Raw genomic sequence first — 14,069 nt, forward strand, 5'->3', positions numbered from 1 at the left:
CTGGTCTATGTTTCTCTCTCATCGATGTTTCTAACTCTCTGTCCCTCTCAATTCCTCTCTGTGTAAAATCAATAAAATATATTTTTTTAAAAAATAAAAAATAAATAAAAACTGCCCAAGAGATTTCCCTACTCCCCACAACCCTATACCCTGAACCCCCACTCAGGAGAGCTGGAGGCCTGCTGCTCAGATGGGCCCTTTTTCAGGCAAAAGGGAGCTGGACAACGTGACCTCAGGGCATGTGGGAGCTCAGCAGGGAGGCTCAGCCATAGGAGGAGGCATTAAGGGAGGTGATGGCAGAGCTGCCCAACAGCAAAGGGACCCCCACTCAGGAGACCCCCCAGGCCATCAGCTTGCCACCTACCCCTCTGCATGTGGGGAAGGAGCAGCCGCGGGGAGGCAGGGTCTCGGTGACAGCCATGGGAGCAGAGTAGGGAATTGTCACCCTCTCCTTCTTCATGCTTCTACCCGATGCCTCTCGTCGGTCACTCCCCTGGGTGCTGGGCCTTTGAGAACCCCCTCTGCACGGGGAAGTGTGCGCAGACCCTGAGGACTGGGACTCCTCCCTCTGGCTGCAGAGCAGAATTTGTAGAGGAATCTCGTGCAGTCTTGTTAATGTTTGCAGGATGTTGGAGACATCCAAATTCACCTGGACAATGAAATATTATGCAGCCATTAAGATGATTGAGATCTGTATTTCTAGATTCGGGGAAATGTTTTTACAATATATTGACTAAAAAAAAAAGTAGGATATAAAACATTTTAGAGAGAATAGTCTTGAAGGAGATATTTGAAAATGTTGCCAGTTCTCCCCCCCCCCCCCCATAGTAATTGAATGGATTTAAATGTGTTTTTCTTTTTCCTTACTTGTATTATGTAATTTTTCTACAACAAAAAAATGTTTTTCTTATGTAACAAAACAATAACAGAGGGAACAAGCTAACTCCTTGTGGGGTAGGATTGGCTACCCCATGTATAGCTAGTTGTTTCTGTCTGGGACAAAGCACAGAACCTGGCACCAGTAAGCACTCAGTAAACGCATGTCAACTGAGTGGGGGAGGGCGGTGGGTGCTTGCCCATTGGGTTGCTTCAGCCATTGTCCTGACAGATCCCATTTATCCCAGGAAGCCCGTTTCTCTGCTTGGTTCAGCTTCGGCCTCAAGACACTCTGGGGACATGATACAGTGGTTTTCATACTGGCATTCTGGGTCCTAGTCTATCAAAGAGATCCAGACAATACTGGACCCAGATCAGAGAGGGGGCCCGGGCAGGGGTTAAAGCTGGCCTGCTTGTATCTGAGGCCCTGTGCACACTGTCTCCAGGTCCTTACAGGTCTCTTAGCCTCGTCCCAGGTGTCCCCAAGGATCCTGTGGCTGGAATCCACAGTGGGATAAGTATGATGCTCAGAACAAGAATGAGCTTAAAATGCAAAATGTTAAGAGCAAGTCATCTCCTGACCTGTAAGCCTTTGATGTCTTCTCATCACATCTGCAAAGCAAACCCAGGGCCATTGTGGGGCGGTTGTTCCTACTCCTCACCACAGAAAGCTCCGGCCCAGGCATGAGGTGGCAGAGGTCCTCCGGGCATTCCTCAGGGTGCCCCCTGGTGGGTGTTCTCTTTCCTGCCACCTGAGCTGCTGCTCCTCCCCATAAGGGACTTGCTTGAATTTAAAAAAAAAAAAAAAAAAAAAAAAAAAGTCCGTTCTCGGGGTACTATTCCCTTTCAAAATGTGCATCTTTGGCTTTCAAAGAACTATGAACTAAGAATTCTGTGAGCAGGGACCAGAATCAGACATTGCTAGAGTGGGAGACATGGTTTGTAATACAGTAGTCCCTCCCCTTATCCTTGGGGGATAAGATCCAAGACCCCAGTAGGTGCCTGAAACCCCAGGTAGTAATGAACTCTGTATAGGGTGTCCCAAAAAAATGTACACACACTTTGAATTATTATAAAATAAGTGTTTATTAACATATAGTTCATTTTCAAAGTTTAAGAGAATCTACAGAAATGAATAATTTTTTTGTCAGTGTCTGAATTCCAACTGATTACCGGTCTGGTCCAAGCACTGCTGATAACATGAAGCAGTGGAATTGCAAACATAAAACATAATTTCATTTTGCATTTGTGTGCCCTCAATTCGTCAACAGTTGCTGGTTTTTGTACCATAAATTTTACCTTTTATGTATCCCCATTTAAAAAAAGTCTAGTGGCACTTTAGTATAGATTTTCTTTGTTCAAAGCTTAGTCTGGCTTCACCCATTATTTCAGGTCAGTTAAACCTAAAAAGAAGTGAAAATTGAGTTATCAGCTATTAAAGTGTGTATATACATTTTGAGGGACACCCTATATATACTGTCTTTTCCTATACATAGATACGTATGATAAAGTTTAATTTTTAAAATAGGCACAGTAAGAGAATAACAATAATCCTATATAATAAAAGGCTTATATGCAAATCAACCAAATGGCAGAATGACCAGTTACTATGACACACACTAACCACCAGGGGGCAGATGCTCCCACAGGGGGAGCGCTGCTCAGCCAGAAGCTGGCTCGTGGCTGGTAAACGCAGTGGCAGTGGTGGGAGCCTCTCCTGCTTCTGGGGCAGTGCTGAGGATGTCTGACTGGTGGCTTAGGCCTAAGCCATCAGTCAGACATCCCCCAAGGGCTCCTGGACTGTGAGAGGGCGCAGGCCAGGCTGAAAGGCCCCCCACCCCCCAAATGCATGAATTTCATGCACCAGGCCTCTAGTAACTAATAATAAAATAGAACAATTATACTAGTATACTGTAATAAAAGTTATGTGAATGGCTTTGGGGCCATTATCAGGTAAAATAAGTGCAATACCAAGCCATTCCATCTGATAACCAAGGCAGCTACAAAGTGGCTAACAGTCGTGGATATGCCGGACAAAGAGATGATTCACGTCCCAGGCAGGACGGAGCCTGACAGTGTGAGATTTTATCGTGCTACTAAGAACAGCACGCTATTTAAAACTTATGAATTGTTTATTTTTGGAATTTTCTACTTCATATATTTGGACGGTGGGTAATTAAACCTCGGGAAGCAAGGGGTGATTACTGTATCTCAGTTGATTCTTGTGAGGAACTGTTAAGAACCAAAAGAAAACTCTTTGTAAAGAGCACAACATGATCCAAATATATGGCTATTTTTATCTTGTCATCCTTTAGACAGGTACTGTCTAGTAGGAATATAATGTAATCTACATAGATAATTTTACAATTTCTAGTAGGCATATAAAAAGCTAACAAAAAAAACAAAACAAAACAAAAAAGCTTTAAAGACATTTGCAATGTATTGGGCATTCCTGGCATCCTCTCCTCAGAGCCGATGGAAGCACTTCAGCTCACAAGTACGAAAGCAGGGAACTGTTTCAGCAACTGGCAACCAAGATAATATGTCTGACTGGACATCCCTCATTTCCCTTGACAAAGCCTAAAAACCTGGGCCCACCCTACACCAGCAAATAACCCCCTTCCTCTTCAGCCACCAACCCTGTTTCAGGACTCCCAGATATCACCTTGCATTTGTTGAACCCTGTACTAAACACTTTACATTCACTGACTCCTTTAAGTCTCACAATAATCCTGTCAGCTAGTTACTGTGTATATTTTACAGATAAATAAACGGATGCTTAGGTTAAGAGAGGAGTTTGCGAAATTTCAAATCTAGGTCTGCCCTACCTCAAAATTCTCCAGGGGCCTAATTCCTAGTCATCTGGCAGAATTTCTAATTCTGCATGCACAAGAGGGTAGGAAATGCAAGAAATGTTGATCAAGGGCTTAAAAAGGGGGGAGAGTGGGTTACCTAAGAAAAGGAGAAGAGGGACAAATCCAGACTTCTTGTCCTGTCTCAGATAGCCACGTGACAGTGACCTGGGCCTCCCTCTCCAGGATCCCCTCACACCACCCTTGCTTTCCAGAATCTTCCAGCCACATGGGCCTCTATTAACTAGCTGCTTTTCACTGCTTCATGGATCCTGGTGATTATTTGTCATTGTGCATCCTCCTCACTCAAGTTCAGGCCTCACGAGAGCAGGAAGATTATCTGTCTTGTTCACTATTGTATTCTCAGGGCCCAAAATCTGAACAGTGCCTGGCATGTAGTAGAATGAATGAATGAATGAATGAATGAATGAATGAGGAACGAGTGAGCTAGATGGAATTATTCTGAAGTGAGTAGACTATCAAGAAGTGGCCCCCAGCCAGTGTGGCTCAGAGGTTGAGCATCAACCTATGAACCAGGAGGTCACCGTTTGTTTCCTGGTCAGGGCGCATACCCTGGTTGCTGGGGCTCAGTCCCCAGTAGGGGGCATGCAGGGGACAGCCAATCAATGATTCTCTCTCATCGCTGATTTTTTTTTTCTATCTCTCACTCCCTTCCTCTCTGAAATTAATAAAAACATATTTTTTTAAAGTGGCTATTGGGCCGCATGGGGTTCTTACTAGTTGGGGTGGGCTCTTTATGATCGAAAATGTAGTCTTGAGTTTCCCATTGGTGGCAGAGAATGACTTTGGAGCCCCCAGTCCTCTGAGCTGGGGTCATGCCTCTTGTTCCTGAAGCCTCTATGTCACTGCCCCTCCTGCCCACTTCACCACCACCATTCAGAGTGGCCTCAGGCTTCGTGCATGGTGTTGCACCAGGACTCACGTCAGGAAACAAGGTAGTAGAGTGACCACTTCTCCTCACCAGGCATCACCCCGCCCTCACCCTGGCTTGTTGGGAGGGAGGCGGCCCATGGAGGGCGTGGTAAGAGGGCCCTGTCTCAACTGCAGTGAATGTGAGCACCCTCTCCTCTGAGAGGAGCTCTTCGTTCCCCTGGTTCACAAGAAGAGCGAGGAGACCAGTTGGAGATCACCAGTTGACCAAGAGGTTAGCTCACTGGGTGTCAGCCTAGCCTTAGAGCAAAGCCACCTGTGAAGATGTGTTCAGTTAGTCACCAGGCGTGAGCTATACATTTACAATATGTGCACGTTCCTATATGTATGTTATATTTTTATTGTTTATTTTTAAAAAAAATATATTTTATTGATTTTGTACAGATAGGAAGGGAGAGAGATAGAGAGATAGAAAAATCGATGAGAGAGAGTCATCAATAAGCTGCCTCTTGCACACCCCCTAGTGGGGATATGCCCGCAACCAAGGTACATGCCCTTGACCGGAATCGAACCCTGGTCCCTTCAGTCCCCAAGCCGATGCTCTATCCATTGAGCCAAACCGGTTTCAGCTTATTGTTTATTTTTTAAGCCCACCTACCTGGACCCACTCTCACAGGTTCTGTTTTATTATGTCTAGGATATTTCCTAGGCACTTACATAATTTTTAAAGCTCTCCATACGATTCTTATTAGCATGTAGGGTTAAGAACTATTGATAAGCAATGACTGAGGACCCAGGAAGGTGGTGGTGTAGGAAAGGGGGGAAGGATGCTGAGGCAGGATGTCAGTCCCATTTAGAATTATGAAGTTCCAGAAAGCCCAACGGATTGATGGTTGATAGACATAAAACCTCTGGATGTCCAAAAGAAAACCATTATAAAATATAAGAAGCAGGTAACTGGTGGGAAATATAGCAAAAGCTTTGTAGCCTTACAAAGTTCTCTTATAGAGAACTTTTACTGATCAATAAGGTGAGCACCCAATAGAAAAACGGAGTACGGGCAAGAACAGACAGTTCGCGAAGAAGAAATACAATGGGCCAATACACTTAGGAAAAGTGGTCAGCCTCACTAGGAACCAAATAAATGCAAATTAAAACAACAGAGACGTTATCTTTTGCCTAGCTAATTGGCGAAGATTAAATACATGATAATACCTCATGTTGGTGAGGGTGTGGAAAAAAACAGGCCCTGTCATTCACTGGTGGGAGTACAGATTGATGCAACCTTTCCAGAAGGTAATTTGGCAACCGTTACGCTGAGGAAGATTGCAAACCTTTGTGACGCAGCAATTCCACTTTTAGGAAGATCGCCTTAGGAAATGATTGTGGATAATAATAACAATAATAGCTAACCTTTATTAAATGCTTGGTGTGTGCCAAGCTCCACACGCATTATCTCATATAATCCTCACCGCCGTCATCCCACAAGCTGAGCTGTTATCACCTGTACTTTACAGACAAGGAAACTGAGGTGCAAACAGATTAATTAAGTCAATGACCAGAGGACGCAAAACTAAAAAGTAGCATAGCCTGGATTTGAAGCCAGGCAGTCTGAGTCGATATCCATCCCACCTGTACAACAGTGTATGCTGGGGGTGTGGTTGGATGTAGAAGGTACACAGTGGGCAGAGGTGCAAGGATGTTCCTCTGGGCTTGTGTGTAATGAGGAAGAAAGCAAGGGGAGAAAACCTGCAAACCACCCCATCATAGGAATTGGTCACCTAGATTGTGATAGACTTGTATTGGAATGCTATGCAACCATGAAAAATGATGCCATAGAAAAAGAGTGTGAGGTCAATGGAGGAAAAGGGAGACTCATGTAATACTTTAAACAGTAAAGAATTTAAACTTAAAAAAAAAAGGAAAAAGGTATGTGAATGCTAGGGGTTTTTTGTATATGTATGTTACTAATGATCCCATTTTGTTAAAAATGTGTGTTTTGTATATGCCTAAAGATCTGTGAAAGGATATAAAAGGAATTGACAAAACTGGCTGCCTTTTAGAAAAAAACAACATGGCTGTGGTGAGACGTGAGAGAGAGACTTGTTTCAAGCCACAGATCCTTTCTCACTCTTGAGTTTTGAATCGTGTGAATATATCATCTATTAAAATGACTGGCCTGACCTTCTCCCTTCCTCCTTCCACCCCCAGCCCTGAACCCTTAGCTGAGTTGGCGCCTCCCTCAGTCTGGTTTGGGGCAGCGCCTCTGGGCTTCAGCACCTCATGCCCCCCTGGGCCGCGCTGCGTGTCAGTGCCAGGTGACAGCTCCCGAGAGGAGGCGCTGTCTGTCACCTGGGTCTGCCTGAGTCGCCTGGGGCAGAAGTTAGGTCGCGAACACTGAAGTCAAGGAGACCTGGGTTTGAACCCCAGTTCCACCACCTTGAGGAAGGGACTTCACCATCCTGTGCCTCGGTTTCCCCATATACAAATGGTTTAATCATTGCAGTGAGCTAATAGGGTTATTTTCATAAGATGATGTATGTAAAGCTCCCATACCATTCCCGGCAGAAGGGGAGCTCTCTCCAGGGAGTAGCCACACGCATCATCGCAGACCCTCTGTGAACGCTGGTTGAAGTGAACTGGGAAATGACGCCTGGAGGGGCAGGTCCCCAGGCCCAGCCCAAGGACAGTGGCCCTTCCTCCATTGCTCATGCTTGGCTCTGCCCATCACTGCCATGCTCACCTCCCTGCCTTGTGCCCCCACAGCCACCCGGCCCAAGCTGAAGAAGATGAAGAGTCAGACGGGACAGGTGGGGGAGAAACAATCTCTGAAGTGCGAGGCAGTAGCCGGTAACCCCCTGCCCTCCTACCGCTGGTTCAAGGATGGCAAGGAGCTCAACCGCAGCCGCGACATTCGCATCAAGTACGGCAACGGCAGGTGAGCAGCAGCCATCCCTCCCTCCTGGCATCTTCCCTCCCGAGGAGGAGGGTCCTGAGCTGTCAGAGCCTAGGGCTGTGTCCCCAGACTCACCTGTGGATCAAGTTCCCCACCCCCTTCCTTGCCACCACCAATAATTTCTCCTTGCAACCCTGGGCTCCTCTGATTATGTTGGCCCAGTGCCTTCAGACTAGAGATGCTGAATTAATGTCTCTGGGTGGTTGAAGGCAATGTGATTGTCAGTCAGCTTTGCCTGTGGAGACCCACTCTTATCCTAGAATTCTCAAAGGACCTGCCACAGTGTCTGAAAGCCCAGCATTTGGCAATCCCTGGGGGAAAGCCCGCTTGCAGAATGCACCTGGGAGGCCATGTGTGGTGATGGGCTGGTTCCTCAGCTCAGCAAGCTGAACTGGGCAGAGAGCTGGATACGGGGGAAGGGCACAGGGCTTTGACTAATGCTGGGGGAGTCTGTGTCTCAGACAGCTTCCCCCTATGACATGGGATTGTCTTTAATCTGGAGTCAGCACTCCAGAGAAGTGAATCAGACACTCAGGATCCTCCAGCTGTGGGAGATGGCTTCTCTTCCATCTTAGGGTTGGTCGAGTGGGGGCTTCGGGCACCAGAGAAGCCAGGAGTCCAAGGCAGCTCCTCACCTCTCTCCTGCCTCTCACAGCCCCCGACAGGCTGCTGGGTAGCAGAACAAGGAAGAGGGGAAGCCCCATCTGCCTGACCTCTGTTCTGCCTGAGGGCCAGGTGCACTTCCCTCTCTAGCCAAGAGCACCCTAGTCTTTCCTGCCCTCCAGAGTATCTTACGACCACCCTCTTCCTGGCTATCCTTATCCTCCTCGCTGCCCCCCAAATGCAAACAAGAATGATTTCAGAGGGCCCGAGCCTGCCCCACAACAGAGAGTGATGGGAAGCCAGGGCTCAGGCTGCTCCTGGGTTGCTGTGCAGCCCCAGCTGTGCACATTCTGCCCCTGAGCCTCTGTCTCCAACATGTGAAAAAGGGTTTGGGGGTGAGGAGTCTGGGAGGCACTGTTTTCTGACTGTCCTTTCAAGAGTGGGGAACAGAGGCAGAGCTGGTCACCTGGAAAGTGGTCCAGGCCAAATGGGAATTTACAAAGAGTTTGATTTGATCAGTGATTCCCAACCTGTTTTTGGCCAGGCCCCACCTAAGCATCTCTAAAATACTGATGTCCCCCACCCCCCCGTAACATATAATAATTCGTATTATTCAAAAAGTGGACCCCTTTTCACGTGGAGGAAGCGTAAAAAGGCCATTAACTCGGTCTAAACAAGCTTCCAAAGAACATGGCATCCATGAAAGATAAAAATAAAAGAACCAAAGGACAGATGAAGAACTGAGGAAGAAATCACTAAGAAATTGTTAAAAATAATAATAATATAATATGAAGTGATAATGAAAAATAGCAAATAAAGATTCAAAACACATAACAGAGAACTGAAATGCATGACTATGTCACAATATATATTTATCCTAGAGGCCCGATGCACAAAATTAGTGCAAGGGGCTCGTCCCCCACCCTCTGTGGCGGCTGCCTCTGCCTCGGCCCCGCAGCCCAGGGCCTCTGCCTCGCCCCACCACCGCGGCTTCATCAGGAGTCTTCTGGAAGGACGTCCAATCTAACTAGCATATTATGCTTTTATTATTATAGACACTGTATAGGAGGCCCCTAGAACCGTAAGAAATGCAAAAAAATTCACTGTTCATAACTCATTCTCCAATTGCCCACCCCTTAAAAATCAAATTGCCCCCCTGCGGGGTGTGTGCTCCACGTTGAGAACCACTGGTTTAGATCAAAGGTTTGTGGCTGAGAGAATGCTGCATCCTAGGGAAATTGGGGAGAGGGGTCTGTGTGTCCCCAATCTACATATTTAGCAAGAAACTCAGGTTGCCCACCCAGCCCACCTTCTGAGGCCACCCACCCCTTCCCACTGCCCAAGACTGGCTCCACGCTGGAGAGAGGAGTGGACAGGCTTCTGGGATTGTTGGGGTGCCTGTCCTCTCTTTCTGGGAGGTCAGAGCGAACTCTCTTTCCGGACCTCTGCATCTCAATTAACAAGGAGAGAGGCCATCTCCAAAAAGAAAACAAGCAGGAGAGAGGGTTCCCCATTTTTCTGAAACACGTCCACAACTTGGCCATCCTCACCCCCCCGTACCTGATCCCATGTCCCATTCACACGTGAGCACGTACACCCTCAGCCCCTGCGCCACCAACAAGGTCCTTTCTCTGGTGACTTCAGCCTTTCTCTCTCTCCTCACAAGCCCACTCCCATCGCTCCCCTCCCCGTGGCTGTGCCTCTTCCTCCTCCAGCTGTTGCCCCATCTTGCTTCTTCCCTCCACCAGCACACGGGGTCAGTTTCATGCCCACTGACTCCCCTCTCCTGTCCTCCACGCCTCTCGGCTCCACTAGACTCTGCCCTGCACATACACCCCACCCCCATGCTGCAGCTCTTGACAGACCCAGCGATTCAGAGCTTCCTGGCCCTGCACCTTCAGGCCTGTCAACGTCATTGACTTGGGTGCCACGTGCTCTCTGGCCCCTATGGTCCTCCTGCACCTCTTAACCACCCTTAGTCGCCATCGGCGCTGAACTTCCCTGTCTTGTGAGCTTCACTCTCCTCTCTCCTTCTCCACGTGTGGGTGTTTGGTCGAGTGGGGGCTTCGGGCACCGGAGAAGCCAGGAGTCCAAGGCAGCTCCTCACCTCTCTCCTGCCTCTCACAGCCCCCGACAGACTGTTGGATGGCAGAACAAGCTCTCATATCTGATGACCCCAGGCCTCCATCTCCAGTTTGATGGTTTGTTTGGTTGTGTTTTTTTTTTAAACCTGGGTTCCAGACCCATGCTGCCAGCTAAACACTGAATACCACCACTGAGATACTCCGCAGGCATCTCTGATGCGGAGTCCCTCAGCCTGGCCTCTCCCTCCTGCCCCTTCTGGCCCTGCCTCACCCGCCCATGCTCCCCTCTCAGCCGTGGCTGAAGCGGGTGTCTGTTGCTCAGCACTGCCCCCCTCGCCGTCCCCTCCAGTTGGGTACTTCTCCAGAAGGAAGCGCCCTTCTCCCTGCCTCACAAGCTTCGAATTCGATCCCCTAGCTTGTAGCCTCTTCCCCTCCACTGTCCCACTCTTGGCTGTCCCCACCCTTTCTGGTCGGTCCTAGGCCCTTTGTGGATTAATTTCCGTATCTAACATGGCACCGACTGTGTGCCAGGCCCTCTGCCGGAGCCCGGAGAGACACCAGGGAACGGACCTGGCATGGTTCCAGCCTTCGCCGGGTTTCCAGTCTAGCCTCTGGTGCAGGATGCAGGTGGAGGACTCCACCCTTTCTTCAGAAAACGCGCATCTCGTCAGCCCAGTTTTGCTTACTATTCTAGACGTCTGGAGTCACCAACTCCCATGACTCTGACGGGGGATGATGATCTTTCTAACATGGGCACATGTCCGATCTTCCATTCATTTACATGACAGATCTTGAGTGCCTGCTGTAAGCCAGGCACAGCCCAGGCCTTGGGGCCCTTTCGGCTCTTTTCTTCCTGCCCCGCGGTTCCCCAATACCTCAGCGCTCCCGGTCTCTGCTCTTTCCTTCCGTGGCCCTGGACTTGGCTCAGGCTGCTCCCGTGCTGGCAGCAGACCCCCATACGCACACACGCTGTCCCTGGACCAGTTCTCCAAGGCCCCGCTTAAATGCCAGGGCCTCTGGGACACCTTCTGGAGCCTCCAGGCAGCCCTCGTCACCTCCTGTCCTAGTGCCTCAGACACAGTCCCATTGCCTTGTTGGGGGCTGTCTCTCTTTCTAGCATGAGAGGGCTCCCCATCCCTGTCTCCCCTGCATGGCCTGGCAGAGGGTGACAGTAGGACGGGGAAGGTCACCCTTTGGGATGACCTGGACTTTGACACTTCAGCATCCTGGTCAAGCTAACAATTAGGTCAGCCAGTCAAGAAGCAGGGCCTGGCCAGGCCTTCTCCTGGGTATCGGGGACCCCTGAGAGCCTGAATGAGCCCCTGTCCCCTTCCTGTCAGGGACCCATCCCAGTGGCTGCCTTTCTGAAATATCCTTGCTCCACCCCGCCTGCCCCTGGGATCCCGGCAGTGAGAGGGCGGAGTGAAGGGGTGGGCCATGATCCCGAAAGTCTGACTCCGCGTTGTTACTCAGAGCTGCCACCTCCACTCCTACTTCCCCCGGCATGGGGGCAGGGGCAGGGTCTCCTGGCTGGCAGCATCCTCTCTCCTTCTGCCCGCACTGCAGCTTGCTCTCTGGCCCCTAGCACTCCTCTGCCCAGGCCACACTCTGTCTTGGCATTGCTCTCGGCCTTGCAGAGACCCCCCCCCTCCCTGGCAGGTGCCGTCTGCCTCAGGGGCTGCCGCAGGGGGTATCTCCCCCAAGCTTTCCTGCGCCAGGAGAACTCTGGCCCCCCAAGCCCAGGCACAGGCCCTCCCCGGCAGAACCGTGAGTTCCCTTATTTATGAGGTGCAGGCTGGGACAGGCCCCTCAGGCAAGCAGAGGGAGGTAGGCGCTGAGGAAAATGTGCGAGCAGAGGACGTGGCAGCCCAAATCCCATCCCTGCCAACAAAAGACTGGCCGGGAAAGGAAGGGAGGAGCATGGAGCATCCATCACAGGGGCAGGCCCGAGGCAAGGGGGCAAAGGGGCGCCAGGCCTGCCCCGGGGGCGGGAGAGAGTCCTGAGTCCTTGCAGCTAGGCTGCTATGAGGCTAGGAGTGAGGAGAGAGCGTAGTGTGTGTTATCCCCATCCCCCTGGTTCCTCGGGGCCAGGGAGCCCCACGGAGCCCCGCCTTCAGCTCTGACCCCAGGACCTTTTTTGCGAACGCCTGGGGCCCATCCCCCTGGAACTGGCAGTGTCATCACACAGCTGGTGCATGTAGGGGCCATCCTTTTTGCGCCTTTGACTCTTTCTGGTTTCTCAAAGGGCAGCGGCTCTCCCTGGGCCCCCCATGCCTTTCCCCACTCTCCCCAGGTCTTATTATACTTTCATGGGGAAGCTCTTCTCTCCTGTGTGAGCCTTCATCCCTCCGGACACGTGTGAGCCTGGCTCTGCCTTTTCCTGCTACATCTGGTGTCATGTAAGGGAGGTCCTTTGAGCTCAGCGTGGTGACAAGCAGGTTCTGGCTCTGTGTCCGCTCTACCGTGACCCTGTGACCCTCAGGCGGTCACCCCCGCCCCCCCTTTTGTCTAGTGTCAGGGAAGAGCTGGTGGCTGGGGAGCCTGGTCCTGAGGCAGCTGGGCTTTGTGGCATGTAATTAGGCTGCAGCCAGGAAAGAGACGCTGTCTTGGCCAGAGGGGCCTCCCAGGCTCTGTTTAACGAAGGGAGCAAACTTGAATTGACAGAAGAGGGCTGTAGGCAGACACCAGGCCAAGGAGACACAGACTGGCTTGAGCTGGTGAAAACTGGGTGGGGTGGAGGGACAGTGGGAGGGTCAGGCAGCTGTCACTGGAACATCAATAAGGATATTGCCATAGCAACAGGGCCTACAAATAAGACAACTTCATGAACCCTTGTCTGGGGAATCTTGGAGCGAGGCAGCCTGGGAAAGGCCCGTTCCCAAGGCAGAGGTGGAGCCCAGGAGACGGGTGCCCACAGCGCAGGGGGTGGAGACGTGGGTCCGTTTGCCATCTCCTCCCCTTGGCCTGACCTCTCCCCTGTCCTTCCTCATCGCCTTTTCTACGTCCCTGGGCTCCACCCCCCTCCACTCACTGCACTTATTCTGTGAATCTGGTGTTTTAATTCAGGACGAAAAGGAGGAGGAGACCTCAGCTGGAGAGAAATTTTCATGCTACTTCTTGTTTCTCCTTGGGGGCCAGTCTGGGGTCCCCGGCTTCATCTGGGGCTCCAGCCAGCCCCTGGAGAACCCTGGGGCAGAGGAGCTGTGGGAGATGTGACCAGAACCTGCAGAGCACAGGTTCCCGGGGGCAGGTGCAGAGAGACTCTGGGAAGGAAGAAGAGGTCGGCAGGGTCTCCAGGAAAGGGGAGAGCCAAGGCCAGGAATCCTAGAGTCACACAAGCACTGGAGTTGCTGCCCAGGCCTGGCCCCATGTCTCTCGGCATGCAGGGGCTGGGTCCTCCACAGAGGGGTCTACCCCAGTGTCAGTCTCCGCGGGAAAGCCCATGCCCTCACCAGCTCCAGCACTTTGTCCACCTCTGCCTGTGCTTTGCCATGTGTCCTTGGACAAGTCTAGAAGCCCCACTAAGACTCAGTTTTCCCATCTGTGCTGTCCTGTCCACCACTTCCAGATTAGCCATGAGGGTCAATTCAGGCCACAATGACAGGATCTCTTGTTCCCTAAGCTATCCAAGCTCCTGGCTCTCAGAGAGCACTCAGTAAACTTTTATTGAATGAATGAATGAAGTGAAAGCCCCTTGGAAAGGCCAAAGTGTGCCCCTTAGTGGCAGAGCTAGTGTGAAGTTAGGGGAGAGCCACAGGTTGGAGCTGGGAGACTGGGCACAGTTGCCATGGAAACCTGTCGGAACAG

At 50.7% G+C, this 14,069-nt stretch overlaps 1 protein-coding gene across 2 annotated transcripts in view; it reads left to right on the top strand.

The window, feature by feature from the left end:
* The window catches only part of NRG2 (neuregulin 2), a 182,072-nt gene that overhangs the window by 134,877 nt on the left and 33,126 nt on the right, over nucleotides 1-14,069 (top strand). For both annotated transcript variants that reach the window (XM_036424879.2, XM_036424880.2), the window contains exon 2: nucleotides 7,386-7,557. In XM_036424879.2, coding sequence (XP_036280772.1) covers nucleotides 7,386-7,557 — 172 coding nt within the window. The remainder of the gene's footprint in view (nucleotides 1-7,385; nucleotides 7,558-14,069) is intronic.

The sequence above is a fragment of the Pipistrellus kuhlii genome, unplaced genomic scaffold (assembly GCF_014108245.1).
Source record: "Pipistrellus kuhlii isolate mPipKuh1 unplaced genomic scaffold, mPipKuh1.p scaffold_m20_p_8, whole genome shotgun sequence".
NCBI lineage: Eukaryota > Metazoa > Chordata > Mammalia > Chiroptera > Vespertilionidae > Pipistrellus > Pipistrellus kuhlii.